The 25,906-nt window shown below is 50.3% G+C and overlaps 3 protein-coding genes across 7 annotated transcripts in view; all 3 read left to right on the top strand.

Moving 5' to 3' along the window:
* CHST5 (carbohydrate sulfotransferase 5) overlaps positions 1-25,906 on the top strand; it is a 65,883-nt gene extending 39,977 nt beyond the window's left edge. The window contains exons 10-12 of the mRNA XM_063597775.1: positions 154-5,096; positions 18,096-18,170; positions 24,353-25,906. The gene's annotated coding sequence lies outside the window, so the exon portion shown is untranslated. The remainder of the gene's footprint in view (positions 1-153; positions 5,097-18,095; positions 18,171-24,352) is intronic.
* The window catches only part of TMEM170A (transmembrane protein 170A), a 49,484-nt gene continuing 28,558 nt past the window's right edge, over positions 4,981-25,906 (top strand). For 2 of the 4 annotated variants that reach the window (XM_034940737.3, XM_034940734.3), the window contains exons 1-2: positions 5,041-5,096; positions 18,096-18,170. The gene's annotated coding sequence lies outside the window, so the exon portion shown is untranslated. Of the gene's footprint in view, positions 5,097-18,095; positions 18,171-25,906 lie in introns of all 4 variants that reach the window. The other 2 variants (XM_034940739.3, XM_034940735.3) reach the window with 1 other exon arrangement.
* Positions 5,037-25,906, top strand: CHST6 (carbohydrate sulfotransferase 6). Of its 2 annotated transcripts, XR_008621285.2 has the most exons (4): positions 5,037-5,096; positions 18,096-18,170; positions 20,117-24,418; positions 25,563-25,906. XR_008621285.2 is itself a non-coding variant. In XM_055099207.2 (3 exons), the coding sequence occupies exon 3, from the start codon at positions 20,133-20,135 to the stop codon at positions 21,318-21,320; it is 1,188 nt and encodes a 395-aa protein (XP_054955182.1). In that variant the 5' UTR covers positions 5,037-5,096; positions 18,096-18,170; positions 20,117-20,132; the 3' UTR covers positions 21,321-25,906. The 2 variants fall into 2 exon arrangements, 1 of the variants encoding a protein (XP_054955182.1); XM_055099207.2 differs by having other exon boundaries at positions 20,117-25,906.

Below are 25,906 nucleotides of genomic sequence, written 5' to 3'. Positions count from 1 at the left end.
TTTGACTTATACCATGTGGTCCTCAACTCTTTAACTGTCTGTCCTTATCAGCCAGGATTCTGGGAGATGGTAAAGTTCGCCTAGGTGCAGTATGTCAGCATCCTGCTTATCTTTCTCTGGGTGTTTGAAAGAATCAAGATCTTCGTGTTTCAGAATCAGGTGGTGACCACCATCCCTGTGACAGTGACGCCCCGGGGAGACTTGTGTAAGGAGCACTTATCCTAGAAAGGCCGTTCTGAAGACTCAGCAGGACCATGGCTGCCTCATTGTCATCTTCTGGGAACGTCTTAGGACCTTTTGAAAGAGCCCAGCGGACACCTGCGGGCTTGTGTGCTTTTCCCTCAGAGACAACGGTTCTTTCCAGTTTTGCTCTACACAAGTTCCGTATCTTCAGAGCTCCTGCAGAATTGTCAGGGACTAGTTTGTGGAAAGGTCTGAGAGTTCCTGGAGGCTATAATTAGCTTTTTGGGTTTTCCTTCTTTGCCTTAGCGTTGAATTTCAGGAGAAAATTGCAGTCAGTTCAGACATCTTGGAAAGAGTCCCATCTCTGGTCAAGCAGAGACTTTTCCTCTGTTGAACTGAAGAACACACTGTGCATTTCTTCCTTCTGTTGTGAGCCACTCTTACTCTTTTCAGGGCTCTCTTGTGACAAACATGCCAATCACTAGCACTTTGCACCCCTGGGCTTCTCCATTTCCCATTCACAGCTTTGATTTCCAGAGCTGAGGCCTTTAACTGGAGACCTGGAGGGGCAGGGCCCAAGGGCAAGGGCCGCATTAGCACAGGCAATCAGGGAGGGCCGCTGAAGGACACTTGGACCGTCCACCTGCCCCAGCCCAACAGTCAGTCATCTGTCATCAGCTCAGCTGAGCAGCCCTGGATCCCTGCCCGACTGTGGCTGGCTCTTTGCCCGGTTTTTCCCTCTATCTGTGCCCCTGGATGGCAGGCTGAAGTCAGAGGGGCTGTTTCATTCTCAGCCCCCTCAGCAGCACTGGGGGAAGAAAGCATTGTCACAACAGGTTCTTTCTGGCCCTCACCCAACAGCCTGGGCACTTGGCCCTCCTCCTCCTTGACAGCCCTCCCCCTTCCTGCAAAGGACAGGGGCGACAGGGGTTGGTGTTGGGATTGGCTCCCGCTGCCTGACAACCACAAGTTTATTTGGAAGGCTAGCGGGAAGCCCAGCGGCTGGCGTTTCCCTTGACTAAGGAACAGGGTGCCCATCAGAGTGGGGCGGGCAGCTTTGGGAAGGACACAAGAAGCAGTGAGGGTGTAAAGAGGATGCTGGCCTGGGCAGGTCAGTCCAGCCTGGCCACTAGCAGAATACCAAGCAGTCCAGTGGATTACCCTCGTGGCTAAGCAAGTGTCTGCAGGAGCAGAGATGGCTGGAAGGGGCCTCTGCACACGGAAGATGGCTTGTTCAGCCCATTGATCTCCTGAGGATGCGTGCAGTCTCCTCCAAGAACACATGGAGCTGCTTCCTGATCCCAAGCAGGTCATTGCCACGGAAGGACATGGCCCCGGTGATCCATGCTTCATGCCCACCCAGAAACACACCCCTCAGTGTGTGCCTCAGTTTACTTTGGAGATCAGTTGTCGTTTTCAGTGCTCCTTTAGGCTTACTAAAACAGTTTTGGAAACAAAGCTATTTTGAAGTATTCAAGCAGAGGAATTCTCTAACACTGTCCCCCTTGTCTTTTTTTTAATATTCTGGCTATTTTAGATGCCTAAATTTTTTTCTTGAGATTTATTTATTTTTATAGATGGGGTTCTCACTATGTTGCCCAGGCTGGTCTTGAACTCCCAACCTCAGGCAATCCTCCTGTCTCAGCCTCCCAAAGTGCCAGGAATATAGGCATGAGCCAGTGTGCCCCATTTCTTGAGACTGAAATGAAAAATTGCTTGTGGTTTAAATCCCCAGAATTTAATGAAACATGGAAAGATGGCTAAAGATACGTATAAACTTTGGTTTGCATTTCATTAAATTATCTGAATGCAAAACTTGTATAAAGAATCCATTATGTTCTGTAGCTTTCTAATTAAAATGTTCAACATGGAAGGTTGTATTAGCTATTTTTGAAGCAAGGCTTTGGAGGGAGGAAGAATAGGGAGGGCTGAAGTTGAGCACACTTCTCCGAGTTACTCACCAGCAGCCTTGCTTTGCCAGGGCTCTGCCCAAAGACCTCGGAGCTTTTGTTAGCTCTTTGGCAAAAGTTTCCTGGTCCAACCCCAAGTATATTAGTTTTTAGTGGAATCCACATGGCATATGGGAGCTGCGGGTTGGAAAATTACAACTGTGTCTGGTGAATATCAAATTATTTACGGATCATTTATTGGTAGCTTCTGAAACTGAACCACACAGCATAGTTGCAGGAGGAAGAAAGGTAAGAAATACACAGGATTTTATCAACTGAGCTGAAGCCATAGATAAGTCATATTTGAGATAATTATTGAATTTGTTTTGTGGGAGAGAAATCTCTAATTCTTCCAAATGATTAGTCCAGTTTCTGCCAAAGCAGGTGAGGTGTCTAATGCCCCACTGAGTGCCCATCTTGAAGCTTATTAAAGCAATTCTCTCTCTTTGCGCCCCTCTTACCTTATCCTCCACATCCTTGCCCCCTCTCCTCATTCATGCTTTGTAAAGAGGTTTTGGAGCTTTCTGGCCAGATAACTTCTAAATACTGATTAAGGAAATGTAAATTACATGATCCTAAGGAAAATAATGATTGCCGGCCAATCCCCTACCCAGAGTTACGGTTGGCCTTCTGGCACACATCTTTCTATCCTGTACACTATTTCTAACTTTTTAAAAATCATGAACAGGCCGGGCACAGTGGCTCATGCCTGTAATCCGAGCACTTTGGGAGACAGAGGCGGGCGGATCACATCTGAGCTCAGGAGTTCGAGACCAGCCTGGACAACATGGTGAAACCCTGTCTCTACTAAAAGTACAAAAATTAGCCTGGCGTGGTGGTGGGCACCTGTAATCCCAGCTATTCAGGAGGCTGAGGCAAGAGAATCACTTGAACTCGAGAGGCGGAGGTTGCAGTGAGCCTAGATCCCGCCATTGCACTCCAGCCTGGGCTACAAAAGTGAGACTCCATCTGAAAAAAAATCAATATCAAAATCATGAACAACACTTATATGAACCCTGTACATAAATCCTTGTTTCTGGTTTATTTCCTTAAGATAGCGCCTAGAAAGGAATTACCAATCCGAAAAGCTTAGGACCATTGTTAAGAATCTTAATTCATCTTGCCAAACCACAACCAGGAAGGACTGCTTATTTCTTCTCCCAGCAGCAGGGAGTTCTTGATTAAGATCCCATTACTAATTTGACAAGACCTAGAAATGCTTCATCCTTTTCAGGTGCCTGGGCTCTGCCCTGTTATTTGTAAGGGGGAATTTTTTTTTTTTTTTTTTTTTTTTTTTTTTTTTGAAACAGAGTTTTGCTCTGTCACCCAGGCTGGAGTGCAGTGGTGCAATCTCAGCTCACTGCAACCTCCGCCTCCCGGGCTCAAGCAATTCTCCTGCCTTAGCCTCCTGAGTAGCTACGATTACAGGCGCCTGCCACCACGCCCGGCTACTTTTTGTATTTTTAGTAGAGACGGGGTTTCACCCTGTTGGCCAGGCTGGTCTCGAACTCCTGACCTCGTGATCCACCCACTACGGCCCCCCAAAGTGCTGGGATTACAGGCGTGAGACACTGCGCCTGGCCGGATTTTTTTTTTTTTTTTTTTTTTTTCGAGGGAGGCTCGCTTTGTTGCCCAGGCTGGAGTGCAGTGGTGCGATCTCGGCTCACTGCAAGCTCCGCCTCCCGGGTTCACGCCATTCTCCTGCCTCAGCCTCCCGAGTAGCTGGGACTACAGGTGCCCGCCACCACGCCTGGCTAATTTTTTTGTATTTTTAGTAGAGACGGGGTTTCACTGTGTTAGCCAGGATGATTTCGATCTCCTGACCTCGTGATCCGCCTGCCTCGGCCTCCCAAAGTGCTGGGATTACAGGCGTGAGCCACCGCGCCCGGCCCTGGCCGGAAATATCTTATTTATTGAAACGTATCATGTCTTTATCTGGACCTGCTATGAACCTGCGCCTCTGGGCCTAGGCTAGGGCAGGGAATACGCAGGAGGAGGGGAAAAGCTGCGGACCCAGCTCCTAAGGCCACCTGGTCTCTCCGCTCTTCCCAGTTGGGACACTGCACCGGGTCCATGTGTCATCCAGGTGCCGTGGCCTTGGGAAGGGTTTGGATTCCAAGTCACCGCGCCTCAAGGATGCCCCCGAGAGTGAGGAGGGTCAAGATTAAGATTCGACTTCCTTCACTAGGGCCTTTGTCCTCCCAGGAGCCCCCCTTCTCTGGGGATTTGGGGTGGGGTGGGGTACAACGTTCCTTTGTAGTCAGATGAGAGGTGACTCTGCCAGCGCCCTTTGACATCCTCGGCTAAAAGTTGAGCCTCTCAGAGCCCCAGCCCACCTGGGCCCTCCTGCCGGGCCCTCCTGCCCCGCCCTCGGCCGGCGCCCCTCCCCCGAGGCGTGGCCCCTCGGTCGGGGGTGGGCCAACCGGCTCCTTCCTTCCCCCACGGCGCTAGCTCCCGCTGGCCACCCCGGGACCGCAGCCACGTCTGAAAGCGCCTCATTGTGTGCTCTCGGGCGGGCTGCACCGGGCAGCGCCGAGGGTTGCTGGCCGGCGCGCGGGGAGTAGAGGGCGCGGGCCGCAGTGCCGGGTTCCAGAGGGAGCTCTGCGCCCGGTCCTTCCCTGTGGTAGCCCCAGGACACCCCCATCCTCAACATCCCATTCTGGGACTCCTGCCCTGTTCCCACATTCGTTCTACCTCGAGTCTCCAGGAGCTTCCAGTGGCTTGGTCACCCCCAATTCTCGTCCATGCCTCTTAGAGCCCCTTTCCCGGCCTCACCGGGTGTCGCTTAATAGTCTTGGGACCTTAAGGAGCAAGTCAGCCCCTGCGGACCCTCCCAGTGAAGAGAAAGAGCTGGCTGTGCCGTGGAATTTGGAAGAGACGACGTTTGGGAGCCTTTGCTGAGCCCAGGGAGAGAGGCGTCCCCCACCGTGCCGCTGCAGCTCGGGCAGAGCCGCCAAGCTTTGGGTACGTTGGTTCTTCATTCTCCGCGGGGGATGTCCCCACACTCGGGTCGGCTGGGGGCCGGGCTGGTGGCACAGCTGGGGACGCTCCTCTGTCCTGCACCGGGGACCTGGGGTGGCGGGAAGAGCTGGGAGTGGCTTTTCCATCAGCAACGTGGAAAGGGCATCGCCGCTGTTGGCGCCGGTTTGGAAGTGTCTTGCTGGGGCTTCGGCTGCGCGGGGGAATCCTCACTGCGAGGGGAGAACCCCTTTTGTCTCGATACTTGAGTTTCAAAGGACATGACTTTCAAAAGCTCTCGAAGGGCTTTTTCCATAGAATTATTGAGAGACAGTAGCTTGGCGGGTTGATTTGGAACCAGACCCAGGGGAATTGGAGTCCTGCGTCACTGCTTCTGACGGCTTCATCTTGGGCTTCAGGACAGGCCCTCTGGGCCTCAGGACAGGTGCCTAGCAAATGTTGACTTTCCTTTCTCCTTCCTTTTTCACAGAGGCAAGGCAGTCAAGTTTCCCATTTTTGAGAATGGGAAAACTGAGGCCTGAAGAGTAGAAAGGAGTTGGCTGACTTAAACCCACAAGCGAGTAGGCCAAGTACCAGGGCCTCTGAGGGTGCTGTGCTGCTCCGGGAGCTGGGGCTGGGCTCCTCTCCAGCCTGGGAGGCCGGAACTTTTCTGGCTTTGTTCTACAAACAGAGTCAACTGGAGTATAGAGAGCCAGAGAGTGACTTGCTCTAAGTCACACCCCTCACTGGTAGTAGAGACAGGATTTGAACCCAATCCGGCTTCAGAAGCCAAGCTTCTAAGGCCAGTCGCAGTGGCTCACGCCTGTAATCCCAGCACTTTGGGAGGCCGAGGCAGGTGGATCACCTGAGGTCAGGAGTTCAAGACCAGCCTGGCCAACATGGTGAAACCCCATCTCTACTAAAAATACAAAAATAAGCTGGGCATGGTGGTGAGTGCCTGTAATCCCAGCTACTTGGGAGGCTGAGGCAGAAGAATCACTTGAACCCAGGAGGCGGAGGTTGCAGTGAGCTGAGATTGCGGTACTTCACTCCAGTCTGGACAACAGCGAGACTCCATCTCAGAAAAAACATAAGCCAGTCCTCTAGCCATGACTTTCCAGCGTCTTCTGTTTTGTTTGCCCTTGTGGGGACCCTGTCTGTGCCTGCCACATTCTGTTGCTGGGGCACTGGGGCACCTGAATCTGGTAGAGCCATTGTCCTTGGGTTTTCCTCATTCACAGACTTTCCCTTGGATTCATAGAATATAAGTGTGGCCCAGGAAGGAAGATTCCTAAGCAAATACTCATAAGTGCACTATGGGCCAGACTTTGTTCTGCTTTACAAATATCCACTCACTCACTCTTTCAATCAAGCCCATGAGTTGGGTTATATTGTTTCCCCCACTTTACAGATTTTTTTTTTTTTTTTTGAGACGGAGTCTCGCTCTGTCACCGAGGCTGGAGTGCAGTGAAAGTGACATAATCTCGGCTCACTGCAACCTCTCCGCATCCCAGGTTCAAGCGATTCTCCTGCCTCAGATTCCTGAGTAGTTGGGATTACAGGCACCCGCCACCATGCCCGGCTAATTTTTTATTTTTAGTAAAGATGGGGTTTCACCATGTTGGTCAGGCTGGTCTCAAACTCCTGACCTTGTGATCCGCCCTCCTCAGCCTGGCAAAGTGCTGGGATTACAGGTGTGAGCCACCGCACCTGACCTTCCAGATTTTTTTTTAACCAAGCAGGCACAGAAGGAAGTAACTTGCACAAGATTACGCAGTAAATGGTCAAGTGGGATTCACAGTCTTAACCTCAGTGCTCTATACCTACTGTCTTTAATGAGACAGACACCATTCTGCTTCTAGTGTCTTGGGCGGGGAGATGGGTCCAGAAATACATGAACAAGATTGTTCTGGGTAGTGATAATAGTATTAATAATAATTTCTCACTATCACCTATTAGTCAATATTGAAATATATCTGATTACCTCTAGGGTATCTCCTGGCAGATGTTTTTTTCAAATCAGAATCCAAACAAGGTCCACATGTTGCATTTGACTATGTGTTTTTTGGTTTTTGTTTTTGTTTTTGTTTTTGTTTGAGATGGAGTCTCTCTCTGTCGCCCAGACTGGAGTGCAGTGGCTCAGCTCACTGCAGCCTCGGACTCCTGGGCTCCAGTGATTCTCCTGCCTCAGCTTCCTGGGTAGTTAGGATTACAAGCACGTGCCACCACACCTGGCTACTTTTTGTGTATTTAGTAAAGACAGGGTTTCACCATGTTTGGCCAGGCTGGTCTCCAACTCCTGACCTAAGGTGATCTGCCTGTCTTGGCCTCCCAGAGTGCTGGGATTACAGGCGTGAGCCACCGCGCCCGGCCCTGAGTTATTTTCCTATAAAATAGTCTCTTCCTTTTTCTGTCATAGATTTGGAAGAATGATTTACTTTTAAAAAATAAGGTAATTAAAATAAATGGTTAATAAACCAGGGAACATTCCAGATTATCTCTGTAATGAGAGGGCTCTGTCAATACTTAGGGAAACAGGCAAATGTGCTAAAAGCACAATCCCACTCCGTACCCTGTGTGTGTTGCTGCACAGAAGAAGTGGGGAACCCTCAGACTTTATGGCCTCCAGCTGTAAGGTACTACAATTTAGACCAAGTCAGGTGCTGTGTGAAGTGCCCTGTGAGAATCCCTAAAGCTCCCAGCCAAGGAAAAGGGTTTGTGTGTTGCTATCTGCTTATCTGCTCTGAAATGCCCCAGGGCAGTGGCTCTGAGCCAGGGAGGCTTGAGGCTCCTTTCCCAGGCTAATTAGAATTCATTTCCCAGTAGATTTTGAAGGCAGATCTGTTTTCTCCATCAGCATCTGGGCCTTGCAGTCCCAGCCCCCTGCCTCTGGGGGATGCCATGCAGCTGCATCACCAGGACTGGCAGAGTTGGCAGATGTGGCCAGGGCTTGGGGGCCAGGTACAGCTTCAGCCACAGCCTGGCCCAGCCCACAGTCCTGGAGTTGAGAGTGTGCTTGGGAGCTCTGACACCTTTTAGTGCAGAGCGGGTAATTCATGCCCCTGGCCTTCTCTGGCTAACTGGGTACTCAGGTCAGCTGGGAGATGGTTTTGCAGGCACCTGTCTCTCTGCAGTGATAGCTGGAGAAAGACAAACTCCACCTAAGCCTCCTTTAACCAATTAGAAATTTCTGATTTTATCATTGTGATAAAAGTCTGATGTAGACTATCTGGAAAATGCAGCAAAGCACTAGTAAGAAAATAAATTACCGGCCAGGCACGGTGGCTCACGCCTGTAATCCCAGCACTTTGGGAGGCTGAGGCGGGCGGATCACGAGGTCAGGAGATCGAGACCATCCTGGCTAACACGGTGAAACCCGGTCTCTACTAAAAAATACAAAAAATTAGCCAGGCGTGGCATCGGGCACCTGTAGTCCCAGCTACTCAGGAGGCTGAGGCAGGAGAATGGCATGAACCCGGGAGGCAGAGTTTGCAGTAAGCCGAGATCGTGCCACTGCACTCCAGCCTAGGCGACAGAGCAAGACTCCGTCTCAAAATATAAAAATAAAAAAAAAATTACCTGTAAACTGGCCATAGAAAAATAAACACCAAACTTCAGTGTGCATCTCCCATACTTTGTATTTTTTTTAAATAATAGCTTTATTGAGATAGAATTAATGTATGTTAAAGTTTATATATATTATATATAAGTATATTATATTTTATATATATATATATATATTTTTTTTTTAAGACCGAGTTTCACTCTTGTCACCCAAGCTGGAGTGCAGTGGCTTGATTTCAGCTCACTGCAAACTCTGCCTTCCTGACCTCAGGTGATCCACCCATTTAATCCAAAGTGCTGGGATTACATGTGTGAGCCGCTGCGTCCGGCCCAAAGTTTATATTTTAAAAGTGTACAGTTCACTGGCTTATAGTATATTCAGTGTTTTCACATTGAACTTTGTATATATCAGTACTTTATTCTTTTTTATTGCAGAGAATTGTCTACTGTGTGGTTACACCACATTTTGTTTATCTATTCATCAGCTGATAGACATTAGGGATGTCTCCACTTTTTGGCTATTATGAATAATGCTGCTGTGCAAATTCATGAGCAGGTTTTCATGTGGGCTTGTATGTTCAGTTCTCTAGGGTGTGTACCCAGGAGTGGATCTGCTGTATCATATGGTCACTCTATTCAACCTTTCGAGAAACCACCAAATTGTTTCTTCAGGAAATGCACCATCTGACATCCCCATTTTATGAGGATCCCCACGTCTCTGTCATCTCACCAACAGTTGTAATTATATATTATTTATTATAATTACCTTTTTAAAATTGTAACCTTCATGGTGGATGGAAAGTGACTTGTCATTGTGGTTTAATTTGCATTTCCCCACTGCCTAAAAATGTTAAGCATCTTTCCTTTTTTTTTGAGACGGAGTTTCACTCTTGTTGCCCAGGCTGGAGTGCAATGGTGCGATCTCGGCTCACCACAACCTCTGCCTCCCAGGTTCAAGCGATTCTCCTGCCTCAGCCTCCCGAGTAGCTGGGATTACAGGCATGCACCACCATGCCTGGCTAATTTTGTATTCTTAGTAGAGACGGGGTTTCTCCATGTTGGTCAGGCTGGTCTCGAACTCCTGACCTCAGGTGATCCACCAGCCTTGGCCTCCCAAAGTGCTGGGTTTACAGGCGTGAGCCACTGTGCCCGGCCTTTTTTTTTTTTTTTTTTTTTTTTTTTGAGGCAAAGTCTCACTCTTGTTCCCCAGGCTAGAATGCAATGGCACAACCTTGGCTCACTGCAACCTCTGCCTCCCGGATTCAAGCGATTCTCCCTCCCCGCCGAGTAGCTGGGATTACAGGTGCCTGCCACCACACCTGGCTAGTTTTTGGTATTTTTAGTAGAGACAGGGTTTCACCATGTTGGCCAGGCTGGTCTCGAACTCCTGACCTCTGGTGATCCACACACCTCGGCCTCCCAAAGTGCTGGGATTACAGGCATGGGCCACTGCGCCTGGTTGAGCATCTTTCCATTTGTGTATCTTCTTCAGAGAAACTTCTCTCAAATCCTGTACTCATTTTAATTTTTTTCTTTATTCATTCTTAAATGTATTTATTCTTATATTTCTTAAATATGCTTATTCTTAAAAAACTAAATAGGATATTTGCCTATTTCGTGTTGAGTTGTAAGAGCTCTTTTTATATTCTGGGTACAAGTCCCATTCTGTAGACATGATTTGCAACTGTTTTCTCCCATCTGTGAGTGTTCTTTGATATTCGTGTATTTTTAACACCCAGCCAACTGTGTGAAAAATACATGCACATCTAAGAACACACACAGATGGGAGAAATGTATATGTGTATGTCAGCTTTGTTACTTCTGTTTTTCACTTGACCCTATGTAGCGAAGAGCTCCAAGGTTACACTGCTAGACTTCCAACTCTGACTCAGCAGCCACTGTGTGAATTCTTCCCGCAAGTACCTTTTCTTTTTTCTTTTTTTTTTTTTTTGAGACAGAGTCTTGCTTTGTTGCCCAGGCTGGAGTGCAGTGGCACAATCTCGGCTCACTGCAACCTCCGCCTCCTGGGCTCAAGCAATTCTTCTGCCTCATCTTCACGAGTAGCTGGGATTACAGGCATGCACCACCATGCCTAGCTAATTTTTGTATTTTTAGTACAGTTGGGGTTTCGTCATGTTGGCCAGGCTGGTCTTGAACTCCTGACCTCAGGTAATCCGCCCGCCTCGGCCTCCCAAAGTGCTCGGATTACAGGCATCAGTCACCATGCCCCGCCTCCCTTAATTTTTCTACGCCTCACTTTCCTCATCTATAAAATAGGGATGATCATCAGGTCCATGTCATAGGGTTGCTGTGAGGATCAAATCAGAAAATGGATGGGAAAGACTGGGCATGTAGGAAACCCTCATAGATGATGTTTGCAGGGGTTCCTTGTTCCTGCCCCCCATGAACACTCATCTTCCATCTTTATGTTTTCTGTTTTGTTTTTGGTTTTGTTTTTCTTTGAGACGAAGTTTCACTCTTGTTGCCCAGGCTGGAGTGCAATGGCGCGATCTAGGCTCACTGCAACCTCCGCCTCCCGGGTTCAAGCGATTCTCCTGCCTCAGCCTCCCATTACAGACCTCATGTGATCCACCCACCTCGGCCTCCCAAAGTGCTGGGATTACAGGCATGAGCCACCGCACCTGGCCTGTTTTATGTTTTATGTTCCCTGCTTTATGTTTTGTGTCATTTTCTGTTTTCTTTCTCTCTTCTTTCTTCCTCTTTCTTTCGCTCCTTGTTAGCCTTCCTCCTTCCAAATACCCAGGGCTCCACTAGAGCAGTTTGGCCCCAGTCGTAGCTCTTGATGCCTCAAGGCCACTGACTCCTCATTGGGTATGTTTTTTCCAGCCTTTGGGATTCTTTTTTTTTTTTTTTTTCCTTGTGACGGGGCTTTGCTCTTGTTGCCCAGGCTGGAATGCAATGGCTCATGATCTCTGCTCACTGCAACCTCCACCTCCCAGACTCAAACAATTCTCCTGCCTCAGCCTCCGGAGTAGCTGGGGTTACAAATAGGCACCTGCCACCATGGTGGCTAATTTTTGTATTTTTAGTAGAGACGGGGTTTCACCATGTTGGCCAGGCTGGTCTCGAACTCCTGACCTCAGGTGATCCAACCGCCTCGGCCTCCCAAAGTGCTGGGATTATAGACGTGAGCCACCGTGCCCAGGTGGCTTTGGGATTCTCGAACAGGGATGGCCTCCAGCCAACTCTAAACAGAGAAATCTAAACCTGGGATCTATACCTAGTGTTACATTTTGTTCCTTTAGATTTTATGAACAGGGCTGGAACAGGCTGGTAACAAGAAGAGCTGCTGTGTCTTGCTGTTGTTCTGGTTTTGTTTGTTTGTTTGTTTTTTGAGGCGGAGTGTTACTCTGTTGCCAGGCTAGAGTGCAGTAGCATGATCTGGGCTCACTGCAACCTCTGCCTCCTGGGTTCCAGCGATTCTCCTGACTCCGCCTCCCGAGTAGCTGGGATTACAGGTGCCCACCACCACACCTGGCTAATTTTTGTATTTTTTCTCTTTTTTTTTTTCTTAGGGAGGACGGAGTCTCACTCTGTCTGTCACCCAGGCTGGAGTGCAGTGGCACGATCTCAGCTCACTGCAAGCTCCGCCTCCCAGATTCACGCCATTCTCCCACCTCAGCCTCCTGAGTAGCTGGGACTACAGGTGCCCGCCACCACGCCCGGCTAATTTTTTGTATTTTTAGTAGAGACAGGGTTTCACTGTGTTAGCCAAGATGATGTCGATCTCTTGACCTCGTGATCCACCCTACTCAGCCTCCCAAAGTGCTATGATTACAGGCATGAGCCACCACGCCTGGCCAAATTTTTGTACTTTTAGTAGAGATGGGGTTTCACCGTGTTGGTCAGGCTTGTCCCAAACTCCTGACCTCAGGTGAGCCACCTGCCTCAGCCTCCCAAAATGCTGGTATTACAGGTGTGAGCCACCACTCCCGGCCTGGAGCTGCTGTGTCGAGGGTAGGCAGAGCTTGGCTGGAAGTGAGTGCTGCCCAGAGAGCCAGGACTCCTGGGCTCCAGCTCAACCCTGCTATGGAAAACCATCCTTGGTCAATGTCTTGCTTTTCCTATTTGCAAATCAGGCAGAACCATAGCTCCTTCCTAGGTCTCTCAGGCCAGGCCAAGAAATGGTAAGGGATGTTTAGAAGATCCTGTGACTTTAAGGTGCTCGGCACAAAGCCATGTGGGCTATTGGGGAATTCCTCCCTGTGGATGTGGACCACAGAGTATCTGATTGCAATGGCAAGTATTTGTTCATGTCCTCTACTCATTTGTTGTTTGGGACATTCCTTGACGTGACTCTTACTATCTTCTTCAGTCAGGATTCTTTACTTTTTATTGAAGTATGCCATTCTTCAGAGTACATATAATGAAAGTACAGCTTGGTGAACTTTCACAAACTGAACACACGCATGTAATTAGCACTGTCAGAGAGAAACAACACAGGGCCAGCCCCCAGAAGCTCTGCCCCTGCACCCTTCCCACCTCACCCCACCAACGGTTTCACTGTCACTCTCTAATCACCACTCTTGGGTGTAAGTGACAGAAACTCATCTCCCAGGGACTTAAGCAGAAAGTGAATGCTTCCCTCAGCTGAGGGGTCCATGGGTAAGCCTTGCACAACTGGATCCAAATGCTTAGATGATGCTGTCAGCTTGCCTGTGAACTTTCTCTGCTGAGTTCTCTTCTGTTGTTGACTTTAAACCCAGGCAGTTTCCTCTTCCTTTGTGATCAACAAAACTCCAGAATTGCAGTTGAGCAGATGTCTCATTCCTAGGCCAATAGTTCTGTGTGAGCTGGGGGTGGGCAGGGTCAGTGTGTGGAATATAGAGGTGAGTCTGTCTTGGGACACATGACCCTTAGGAGCTGGGAGTGGTGGATCAGCCCCATCTGAGCCACATGCACTTTTGAGTGGGTGAAGGTGGTTCCCCAGGGAAAAGCCTAGATACTGTTATCAGAAGGAAAAACAGGTACTGAGTGGACAGAACCAAGTATGTCCAGTGCACCTGTGCAGTGCCAATCCTCACACTAGTCACCGGAGAACAGGTGTTCGCTTGCAAAAAACCACAATCCAAAGTTCCGGGTTGCTCACAGGCAAGAAGGGAAAGCAAAGTACAATGCAGGGCAGAGTGGGGCATGCCTTGACAGGCACAGAGGAGGTGGCTGCAGGCAAGGCTGAAATGCCTCCCAGTGGGAGTCAGGGCTGCGCACTCATAGCATGGGTGAAGGAGTTGTGAGAGATGGAGCTTGTTTGATGAACACTGATTATTCCCGGCCATCTGAAGCCTGGGATATGGAAGATAAGGTTGGAAAGCTGAAGGTTACTGAAAAGGAGAATGACAGGATCAGATGTGTGATGTAGGCACCTCTGGGGGCAACTGTACAAGATGGACTGAAGGGAGGCCAGGTGGGGACTTTGCTGGAATCCAGGAGATAAGGATGCAGCCAGGACCAGCGTGACCCTCCCGTGGCTGGATGTCCAGGCCATCCACTGGGACACCATCAGGCCTCTTGACCATCACATAGCCAGATGTGTCTTCAGTGTCCCCAACTTGATTGTCAGCTCTGCCAGGATCGGGATCCTGAGCACTGGCTTTCCTGGATGAATCTTTTGCTGATCTTATCTCTTCTCTATTTTCCAACCTTTATCTGTCATTTATGTTTTTTCTTCTACTTTTCACATCTTTTAAATTTTTCTTTCAACCTTTCTAATATCTAGTGCAATTGGCCCCAAGGAAAACTAAGGGAAACAAGAAAAAACAAGAAAGGAAATGTACTCTCAGTGCTTCAGCTGTGAGCTGGAGTGTTTTGCTGTGGTTTTAGGTTTTTGATTTTTTTTTAAGAAAGAGGGTCACACTCTGTTGCCCAAGCTGGTGAGCAGTAGAATGATATAACTCACTGCAACCTTGAACTCCTGGGCTCAAGAGATTCTCCCACCTCGGCCTCCCAAAGTGCTAGGATTACAGGCATGAGCCACCGTGCCTGGCCTCCAGGCATATTTTATCCTTTCTCAAGCTATGTGTAGTATTTTGACAAAAATAAATTTTAAAAAGAGTTAATGTCAAAAAAAGCTTCTGTGACTTAAGAAGGACCACTGCTTAGGGTGCTCCTGGGTACCAAAACAGGAAACAGAACTTTCTATTCCCTTTATGGCCTCTTGTACTTTTTACTTCCACCCTCCTCCTGAAAAAATATGATCATTTTCATCATCATCATCACCATCATCACCATTAATTACTTGTTGGAAATTTAAAGCAGAATTGCCTCTGAGGTTGGAGGGCTGGAGAGGGCATGAGAGATAGGAAACGTCACTTTCTTCTGCCTGACTGGCCTTGTGCTCTGGTGTGGGGCTGTGTCTGCCCAGGGAGTGTGGCCTCTTTTCCTGTCTTCACATATGAAACATGAGCTGGCAATGCCCTCATCTTTACCTTGAGTTTTTTTGTTTGTTTGTTTTGTTTTTGAGATGGAGTCTCGCTCTGTCGCCCAGGCTGGAGTACAGTGGTGCAATCTCAGCTCACTGCAACGTCCGTCTCCCAGGTTCAAATGATTCTCCTGCCTCAGCTTCCCAAGTACCTGGGACTACAGGCACTCACCACCACACCCGGCTAATTTTTGTATTTTTAGTAGAGATGGGGTTTTGTCATGGTGGCCGGGCTGGTCTCGATCTCCTGACCTCTAGTGATCTGCCCGCCTCAGCCTCCCAAAGTGCTGGGATTACAGGCGTGAGCCACCATGCGTGGCTTAGAATTTTATACAACACCTATGTGTTAGCTTTTCCAAAAAATAAACATATAATAAATATGTGCCCCCCATCAAGGGAAGACTTTCAAGGGGGAGATAGGCCTTCCAGGATGGGAAAGGGCACTGGACAAAGGCTCAGGACTGCGACACCCACCACAGAGCCCTGCAGTGAGAGTCTGGTTCTTGGATGTATTTATGTATGTTTGTTTGTTTATTTATTTATTTACTTTTTGAGACAGAGTCTCGCTCTGTCACCCAGGCTGGAGTGCAGTGGTGTGATCTTGGCTCACTGCAACCTCCACCTCCTGGATTCAGGTGATTCTCCTGCCTCAGCCTCCCGAGTAGCTGGGACTACAGGCGCCTGCCATGATGCCTGGCTATTTTTGTATTTTTAGTAGAGACGGGGTTTCACCATGTTGGTCAGGCTAGTCTCAAATTCCTGACCTTAGGTGATCCACCCGCCTCAGCCTCCCGAAGTGCTGGGTTTACAGGCATGAGCCACCGCACACCCGGCCTATTTATTTATTTATTTATTTATTATTTATTTTTGAGACAGGGTCTCTCTCCGTTTTCCAGGCTGGAGTGCAGTCACACAGTCTCTGCTCACTGCAACCTGTGCCTCCTAGGCTCAAGCAATCCTCCCACCTCAGCCTCCTGAGTAGTTGGGACTACAGGTCCGCGCCACTGCACCGGGCTAATTTTTGTATTTTTAGTAGAGATGGGGTTTGGCCATGTTGCCCAGGCTGGTCTTGAGCTTCTGGGCCCAAGCAATTCACCCGCCTCCGCCTCCCAAAGTGCCCTAATTACAGGCATGAGTTACCGTACCCGGCTGGCTCTTGGATTTAAGCCCCTGCCCTTCCTCCTTCTTACTGGATATTCATGTCTCTGAGCCCCACTGCTTCAATTAAAACAGAGAGGGATGGTCATTTCTGCCTCCCAGGGACTTGGGATGATAGCATTTAATCATGAAGACAGAAGTACCTATCACAGGGTCTGCCTGACTTGTTCTTCCTAATGTCAAAACCTTGGCCCAAATGTCCACTGTGCTGAACGTAAGGCTCCTATCAGAATGCTCTCAGCTAGGAACTGGTCTTCTGGAGACTCTGTGGCGTAGGATGATTCAACCACCTTCCTAGTTCTTGAGTTTCAGTAATAGGATCTCATAGCAGTTCCTGTAGTGTGTGAGTCACTTAGGAAGACCTCTGGCTTTCCTGGAACACAGGTAACAAATACCTTGGCTTGGGATCAAGATCCTCCCTACCCAGGGAAGGGCTGAGCTAGCCAGGACAACTGTGTTTGGGCCAGAGCAGCAGGGTCCTGCACTCTGCAGGGAGCAGTCACAGGTGGGAGAAGCCCACAGCCTGGGATCAGAAGTGCCAGGAGCTTAGGAACAGGAGTCCTGGGGTCCCAGCTTTCTAGCTGTCTCTCCAAGCCTTGAGTCTTTCACCTGAAAAATTGACATCATCATGCCCACCTCAGGGCCCGTTGAGTTAAGTCATCGCATGGACTTGAAGCACCTAGCACTTGTGATCATTGAAGTCAGAAAATGAGTTCCCTTCTCTTTCGGCGCCCCATTGGCAGGAAGCCAACCATCGTCAGCCCACTGGCACTGGAGGAGCGTTGATCATGTGCGGAGCAGATGTGTGGCTACTCTCCCCGTCTTCCAGGTTTTCCCAGAGTGGCCGTGGGATCTGGAGTCGGCTGGTGACAGAGCTGCTGGGCATCCTCCACCCACCCCTGTTGCCTTCTGATGAGGGAAAGGGGCAGAGAGGAGATCTGCTCACAAGTTAGACCCTGGCTTCTCTCAGTGGGCGATGTGGACCGGGGAAGGGGGAAGGCAGGGAGCAAAGGATGCAGGAGCAAGGAGAAAACTTCCAGGCCCCTCCCTTCCAAAGTCACCCAGTCTTGAGATCATTGCAGAAGCAACAGGTGCAAAGAGAAGAACACTCTGGGACCTTGGAATGCGGGAGGTTGGCTCAGTGTTCCTTCCACCCTGTGAGACGTGTGACATTTTTGTTGTTGTTGTTGTTTTGAGACGGAGTTTCCCCCTTGTTGCCCAGGCTGGAGCGCAGTGGCATGATCTCAGCTCACCACAACCTCTGCCTCCCAGGTTCAAGTGATTTTCCTGCCTCAGCCTCCCTAGTACAGGCATGTGCCACCACGCCTGGCTAATTTTGTATTTTTAGTAAAGATGGGGTTTCTCCATGTTGGTCAGGCTAGTCTCGAACTCCCAACCTCAGGTGATCCGCCTGCCTTGGCCTCCCAAAGTGCTGGGATTACCAGCATGAACCTCCATACCTGACCTATGTGACATTCTTAAGGTCCACTAAAGGGCTGGTGGTTGGAGGCCAGAGGGTGGCCTGTGAGATACTGGGATTGGAAGAGTAGGTGGCCTGTGGGTGTCTCCTCTCGGGGGAGACTCCCCAGGGGGAGGGGTTCCTCCTCTCCAAACAGTAGCTCAGCACAGGGACAGTAACAGTAATGGGGGCATGTGTGTAAGGAATGCTTTCCCAGGCCCCCTCTTCATAGGTGTTTGCAGCAGCATCTCACAACAGCCCTAAGAGGTTAAATGTTGCACATCCCATCCTACAGAAGTGGAAATCGAGCCTCAGAGAAGTTGTGTCGCTTTTGGGGCTATCTTCCCCTGTAGAGTGTGACTCCATCGCCCTCCTGCTTTACCAGGTGCTGAGGAACCTCTAATCATCTCCCATGGATTTGTGATCAGCGTTGCAGCTCTCCCAGCAGCCCTGGACGGTGGTGAGTCCCCTCAGCTGGCCGGGACAGTCCTCTGCTCTCACCTCTCTGCTTCTCTGGCTCCATCCCAGCTCCGCCTCAACTGGTCTCCTTGCAAACCCACAGGGCTCCAGGACACCCTCCCTCTGGAGCCCATGCTGCCTTCAGCACTTCACCCCCTACCGGTGATGGCAACAATTGGTGTTCTTTGTCCACTTTATTTATTGGCTCATTTTTTTGTTCTTGAGACAAAGTCTCACTCTGTTGCCCAGGCTGGAGTGCAGTGGCGTAATCTCAGCTCACTGCGACCTCTGCCTCCCGGGTTCAAGCGATTTTCACATCTCAGCCTACCAAGTAGCTGAGACTACAGACATGCACCACCATGCCCAGCTAATTTTTGTATTTTTTTTTGGTAGAGATGGGGTTTTACCATGTTGGCCAGGTTGGTCTCGAACTCCTGGCTTCAGGTGATCTGCCCACCTCAACCTCCCAAATTGCTAGGATTACAGGCATGAGCCACTGTGCCTGGCCTTATTTGCTCATTTTGATATTGTATTGTATGTTTTGAGTCAGAGTCTCACTCTGTCGCCCAAGCTGGAGTGCAGTGGCATGATGAAAGCTCACTGCAACCTCAAACTCCTGGGCTCAAGCAGCCCTCCCACCTCAGCCTCCCGAGTAGCAGGGACCACAGGCGCACTCCACCACACCTGGCTTTTCTTTTTTTGGTTTTTTTTTTTAATGTTTTTGTAGAGACAGGCAGGCTATCCATATGTTGCCCAGGCTGGTCTCAAACTTTTCGCCTCAAGGTATCCTCCCACCTCAGCCTCCTAAAGTGCTGGGATTGCAGGCTTGAATCCCAGGCTCGCATCCTGCCTATTTGCTTATTTTCTTCTCTTTTCTTTTCTTTTTTTGGAATGAAGTTTCGCTCTTGCCCAGGCTGGAGTGCAATGGCGCGATCTTGTCTCACTACAACCTCTGCCTCCCGGGTTCAAGCGATTCTCCTGCCTCAGCCTCCTGAGTAGCTGGGGATTACAGGTGCCCGCTACCACGCCCGGCTAATTTTTGTATACTTAGTAGAGATGAGGTTTCACCATGTTGACCAAGCTGGTCTTGAACTTCTGACCTCAGATGATCCACCCACCTTGGCCTCCCAAAGTGCTGGGATTACAGGCGTGAGCCACCATGCCCAGCGCCTATTTGCTTATTTTCAATAAGAAAAGTTATTTTCCATAAGAAAAGTTATACCTGTCTATTTAAAAAAAAAAATCATACACTGCAGAAGCACACGCTGTAGCAAGGGCACTCTTCAGTTAGGGAGATTACTACATGTCCCTCCTGTCCATCCGGGATATTCAAACATGTTCCCATTTTCCAATAATCCACTTAAATCCTGTATTATGTGCTGGTATCATCTCCCTTTTGCAGATGGGTAAACTGAGTCACGGGGCGATCCAATATTTGGTTCAAGATCACAGGCTATGTATGTCAGTGTAGTGTGGGAAATTAAAGAAGGAAAAAGACCACAGGCTACGGAGTGGAAGAGCCTCAGGGAGCCTGGCCGTGCTGTGACATCCACCAGAGCGCCCGTCAGTTCAACAACCTAAAAGAGTTTCCTTACAGGAATTCTTAAGCAAAAGACAGAAATTCCGTTTGAAATATATTTCCCTCTCCAAATAGACAATGGTAATGTGGGTAGGTAACTAAGAAGGTAGGACTCACATTAAGAAGGCAGGACTCACATGTAGACAGATTTCCGACCGCATTCTGCATTTGTACTTTTGCTCTCAGCTAGACTGGATCCTGAGTTGTGTCTTAAGGCCACATTTCCGGGAGAGCTCCCCACTGAGACCATCATGTTCATGGGATGCTCGGGTCTGGTGGTCGAATCTGCCCCCTGCGGGCACTGGGCAGTGGGGTACGGGATGGGCGTGCAGGCTGCAGCCCCTAACCGCTGCGCTCTCCTCCCTAAGGCCCCCAGCAGTCAGCATGTGGCTGCCGCGCGTCTCCAGCACAGCAGTGACCGCGCTCCTCCTGGCGCAGACCTTCCTCCTCCTCTTTCTGGTTTCCCGGCCAGGGCCCTCGTCCCCAGCACGCGGCGAGGCGCGCGTGCATGTGCTGGTGCTGTCCTCGTGGCGCTCGGGCTCGTCCTTCGTGGGCCAACTCTTCAACCAGCACCCCGACGTCTTCTACCTAATGGAGCCCGCGTGGCACGTGTGGACCACCCTGTCGCAGGGCAGCGCCGCAACGCTGCACATGGCTGTGCGCGACCTGGTGCGCTCCGTCTTCCTGTGCGACATGGACGTGTTTGATGCCTATCTGCCTTGGCGCCGCAACCTGTCCGACCTCTTCCAGTGGGCCGTGAGCCGTGCACTGTGCTCGCCACCCGCCTGCAGTGCCTTTCCCCGAGGCACCATCAGCAGCGAGGCCGTGTGCAAGCCACTGTGCGCGCGGCAGCCCTTCAGCCTGGCCCGGGAGGCCTGCCGCTCCTACAGCCACGTGGTGCTCAAGGAGGTGCGCTTCTTCAACCTGCAGGTGCTCTACCCGCTGCTCAGCGACCCCGCGCTCAACCTACGCATCGTGCACCTGGTGCGCGACCCGCGGGCCGTGCTGCGCTCCCGGGAGCAGACAGCCAAGGCTCTGGCGCGTGACAACGGCATCGTGCTGGGCACCAACGGCACGTGGGTGGAGGCCGATCCCGGCCTGCGCGTGGTGCGTGAGGTGTGCCGTAGCCACGTACGCATCGCCGAGGCCGCCACACTCAAGCCGCCACCCTTTCTGCGCGGCCGCTACCGCCTGGTGCGCTTCGAGGACCTGGCGCGGGAGCCGCTGGCAGAAATCCGTGCGCTCTACGCCTTCACTGGGCTCAGTCTCACGCCACAGCTCGAGGCCTGGATCCATAACATCACCCACGGATCTGGACCTGGTGCGCGCCGCGAAGCCTTCAAGACTTCGTCCAGGAATGCGCTCAACGTCTCCCAGGCCTGGCGCCATGCGCTGCCCTTTGCCAAGATCCGCCGCGTGCAAGAACTGTGCGCTGGTGCGCTGCAGCTGCTGGGCTACCGGCCTGTGTACTCTGAGGACGAGCAGCGCAACCTCGCCCTTGATCTGGTGCTGCCACGAGGCCTGAACGGCTTCACTTGGGCATCATCCACCGCCTCGCACCCCCGAAATTAGTGGAGGCCATAGTTGTAGCAGGCACTAGGCCCGGGAGGAGAGTGCATGGTGCAGAGGGGGCTGGGGCGCACGGAGAAGCAGGTCCCTATATTGACCAAGGAGTTTGTGGTACGACCCCCCCAACTCCCCAAGTAGGCAAGGACTGCACGTTTCTTTCTCTCTTGATTCTTGGTTTTCCTTTGAGTCCTCTGGAGCTGCCTTCTCATCAGGTGCACTCTTCATGGAAAGCAACTCTTGCCCCTGCCTCCTCTGGGCACAGGGTGTGCGTTCAGATGACTTGGCTCCTACTCAAGGGCTTTCTTCCCCTTTAACTCTCTCCTTCTGGTGACACATCCTGCAGCAGCTGAGGGGGTGCCCTGGCACTGGCTGGGAGTGGAGAGGCACTGTGGTGAAATGGCTCCAGAGGTCTGTACATCACATACATATGCACACAGGCACACATGGCAAAACTCGGAAGTGAAAGGACTTGTCTGAAATCACATGGTGAGAAGGAGGATGAAGGGAGGAGAGAGCTTTTGCTCTGGGTCTCCAGTGGGTAGGAGAGGACCTGCCTCCTGGGTGAGAAGGGTCGGATTTTCCTATTTTAATTGCTTTAGGGAAGAGCAAGCAGAGTCATGACCAGGGACACAGCTGAGAGATAGAGGAGGCTGTGAATGCTGAGACCAGAGCTTATCATCCTGGACAAGCCTGGAAGGAGGCAATAAGTGGGAAAGGTAGGAGGAGAGAAGGCTGGGCAGCAAGCCAGGCACAGTGAGTGGCAGAGCAAGAGGGGGAAAGCAGGATCAGTGCCTGGAAGGCAGGTGTGCCCATCAGGGGGGAGTGGAACTCATCAGGCTTGCCAAGAGGTTGGAAGGGAAATGGCTCTGGGCTGGAACTGTCTTCCCTTGGTCCTTCTGGTCCAGGCCTTGGAGGAAAGCAGAGGATGATCCCTGCCTGTGAGCCACACCTCCTAGCTCTGGGGGCAAAGGGGCTTAGTAAAGGAATGCTGGATGTGTAGAGGGTTTAGTCCCGAGCTCAGGAAATGACAGCCTGTAAGTGCCCAGTACATGTTTAAAAGAAGAGCTCATGGAACCTCTGGAAAGGACAGAGAAGTTGAGTTAGCCACATAAATGAACCCAAGTCACATTGGAACACAGAGCTGGTCTGGGAACTGTGTTGGCTGCCAACAGAACTTCTGACCCTGTTACCTGTGAAATGAGGCAGTTTCCCTCACGTTGCCATCAGCTACCAGGAGGGATGCTGGTGGTCACTAGCTTCTGATCCTCATCCTGGGTGTGGCCACAGATTGGGGGAACCTGGATTGTGGAGTCACATCCTCCCTGCAAAGCAAGCAGGGCAAGGGAGATCTGGCATTTTCTGCTTTACGTGGAGGGAGAACAGGCACATTAGCCTTGAAGCTGAAGCTCATTTTAGGTTCCTTCCAGGTTTAGAAGCTTCAACCAAATGAAACTTGAATCTGTCCCTCATGACAATAATAGGAGGAAGGTATTTAAAACCCCAGATTTATGAATGTGTACTACGTGGCTTAGAGAATGTCTTTGTTCTTGTTCAGGTGGTTATAACAAAATACCTTAAGAGTGGGTAACTTGGCTGGATGCAGTGGCTCATGCCTGTAATCCCAGCACTGTGGGAGGCTGAGGGGGATGAATCACCTGAGATCAGGCATTCAAGAACAGCCTGGCCAACATGGCGAAGCCCCTCCTCTACTAAAAATACAAAATTAGCGAGGCATGGTGGCACATACCTGTAATCCCAGCTCCTCGGGAAGCTGAGGCAGGAGAATCACTTGAACCCAGGAGGTGGAGGTTGCAGTGAGCCAAGATCAAGCCATTGCACTCCAGCCTGGGTGACAGAGCAAGACTCCATCTCAAAAAAAAAAAAAGACTGGGTAACTTATAAACAAATGTTTTTCTCATGAGTCTGGAGACTGGGAAGTCCAAGATCAAGCCACCCGTGTTGTCTGATGAGGGCCCACTTTTTCACAGACAGTGCCTTCTAGCTGTGTCCTCTTATGGTAGAAGATGGGAGACAGCTCTCCAGGGCCTTTTTTTTTTTTTTTTTTTTTTTTTTTTTTGAGATGGTGTCTGGCTCTGTCACCCAGGCTGGAGTGCAGTGGCACAATCTCGGCTCACTGCAACCTCTGCCTCTCTCTGCCTCCTGAGTTCAAGCAATTCTCCTGCCTCAGCCTCCTGAGGAGCTGGGACTACAGGGATGCACCACCATGCCCAGCTAATTTTTGTATTTTTGTAGACACTGGGTTTCACCATATTGGCCAGGTTGGTCTCAAACTCCTGACCTCAAGTGATCTGCCCACCTCAGCCTCCCAAAATGGAGTCTGTTTCTCCACCTCTGAATCCAGGCTGGTCCTGTGACTTGCTTTGTCCTGTAGACGAGTGTAGTGCAACTTCCTGTGAGCCAGTTTGAAGCATAGGCCTTGGAAGCAAAACTTTACCTCCACCTGTCTGAGGTTTTCAGCTGGGGCTCTGCTGTGATTTGATTGTGTCTCCCAAAGTTGGAACCTTGATCCCCAGTGTTGTGAGGTGGGGCTTGATGAAAAGTAAATTAGGCCATGCGGGTTATGCCCTTGTGAATGGGTAGATAACATTATTTCTGGGCCCAGGCATGGTAGCTCATGTCTGTAATCCCAGCATTTTGGGAGGTTCAGGTGTGTGGATTACTTGAGGTCAGGAGTTTGAGACCAGCCTGGCCAACAAGGTAAAACACCATTTCTAGTCAAAATACAAAAATTAGCCAGGTGTGGTGGCCCATGCCTGTAATGCCAGCTACTTGGGAGGCTGAGACAGGAGAATCGCTTGAACCCAGGAGGCAGAGATTGCAGTGAGCTGAGATCACACCACTGTACTCCAGCCTGGGCAACAAAGCGAGACTCTGTCTTAAAAAAAAACCACCATTATTTCAGGAGTGAGTTGGTTATCCTGAGAGTGGTGCCTTTTAAATGAAGGAGTTCATTCTTTGTCTTTCTCTCGCCCTCACTTTGCCCTTCTGCCATATGATGCCTTCCATCATGCTAGGACACAGCAAGAAGGCTCTCGCTAGATGCTGGCTCCTTGATCCTGGGCTTCCCAGCCTCCAGAACTGTAAGCCAATACACTTCTATTTATTATATATGACCCTTGCTGGGTTCAGTGGCTCATGCCTGTAATCCCAATACTGTGCAAGGCTGAGGCAGGAGGATCACTTGAGACCAGGCACTCAAGACCAGCCTGGGCAACATAGTGAGACCCCATCTCTACAAAGTTAAAAAAAAATTAGCAGGGCATGGTGTCGTGCACCTGTAGTCCTAGCTACTTGGGAGGCTGAGTTGGGAGGACTGCTTGACCCCAGGAGGTTGAGGCTACATTGAACCATGATCATGCCAGTGCACTCCAGCCTGAGTGACAGAGCAAGACACCTATCTCTAAATAAATGACCCCATCTGTGGTATTGTTATAGCAAAACAAAACAGATTAAGAGAGACTTTTTAATGAAAAGACAGATTCACAAAGAAAAACAATGTTTTTGTTTCTGTTTTTTTGAGGCAGAGTCTTGCTCTTGTCCCCCAGGCTGGAGTGCAGTGGCGCCATCTTGGCTCACTGCAACCTCCGCCTCCCAGTTTCAAGTGATTCTCCTGCCTCAGCCTCCCAAGTAGCTGGGATTACAGGGGTACACCACCACGCCCGGCTAATTTTTTTTGTATTTTTAGTAGAGATGGGGTTTCACCATGTCGATCAGGCTGGGCTGGAACTCCTGACCTCAGGTGATCCACCTGCCTTGGCCTCCCAAAGTGCTAGGATTACAGGCATGAGCCACTGTACCCGGCGAAAAACAGTTTGTTAACACAGGCAGCCAACATCACTCAGGATAAGCCTCAACGAAAAGTAACAAAGTGATGGCTTGGAACACTGTCTTACACAGCATTTTTAAAAAAGACAGTAAATTTGTAGAGATAGGATGACCAAGGACAACAGTTTTAGGCTTCCAAAGGTGGTAAACTACGGGATGGTAAATATCCGAGAGGAAGCTGATGCAACAGGATTTGTCTGCAGCAGCCTCTGGTACCACCTCTGAGTTAAGGGTTGTCTCCAGTGATGGAGAGTTTATATCGTGCCTTTAGGCAGAAAAGGGGAGGGAAACCTGAACTTTTCCTGCACGTTCTGCTTCTTAATTGCCTTCAGCTGAAAATCATTTTTATGTGAAAAAGGCATAGTCTGAGCTGACGCCTCTGCTTTCCTCCACCTGAAGAGAACCTGCGTGCTGCTCCTTTGCTTTGGACCTCCGCCTCTGCCCGAGAGAAAGCCCAGGCCAGCCTGCTGGACAAGCGGAGACCATGAGAAGGAGAGTTCAGGGGTCCCAATCCAGGCCATCCTAGACCAGCCAGCTCCAGCTGATCCGCACGCAGCCACTTCCGCTACCTTCTACTGGCCAAAGGGAGTCCCAGGGCTCACCCAGATTCAGAGGTGGGGAAACTGAGTCCACCACTTGAGAAGAGTAGCTATAAAGACATATGAGCGAGACCAGCTGAGCCCAGCACTGCGGCCAAGTCGAAGACTTTAGGAGCAATAAAAGTGCTTATTGTGTTTCAGTCA

The sequence above is a fragment of the Pan paniscus genome, chromosome 18, assembly GCF_029289425.2.
Source record: "Pan paniscus chromosome 18, NHGRI_mPanPan1-v2.0_pri, whole genome shotgun sequence".
Taxonomy (NCBI): domain Eukaryota; kingdom Metazoa; phylum Chordata; class Mammalia; order Primates; family Hominidae; genus Pan; species Pan paniscus.
This window is presented reverse-complemented; position numbering and strand designations above follow the sequence as displayed.

Bases quoted from the DNA above. Each gene is read 5' to 3' on its own strand.
- CHST6 (XM_055099207.2), top strand. From the start codon at position 20,133: ATGTGGCTGCCGCGCGTCTCCAGCACAGCAGTGACCGCGCTCCTCCTG.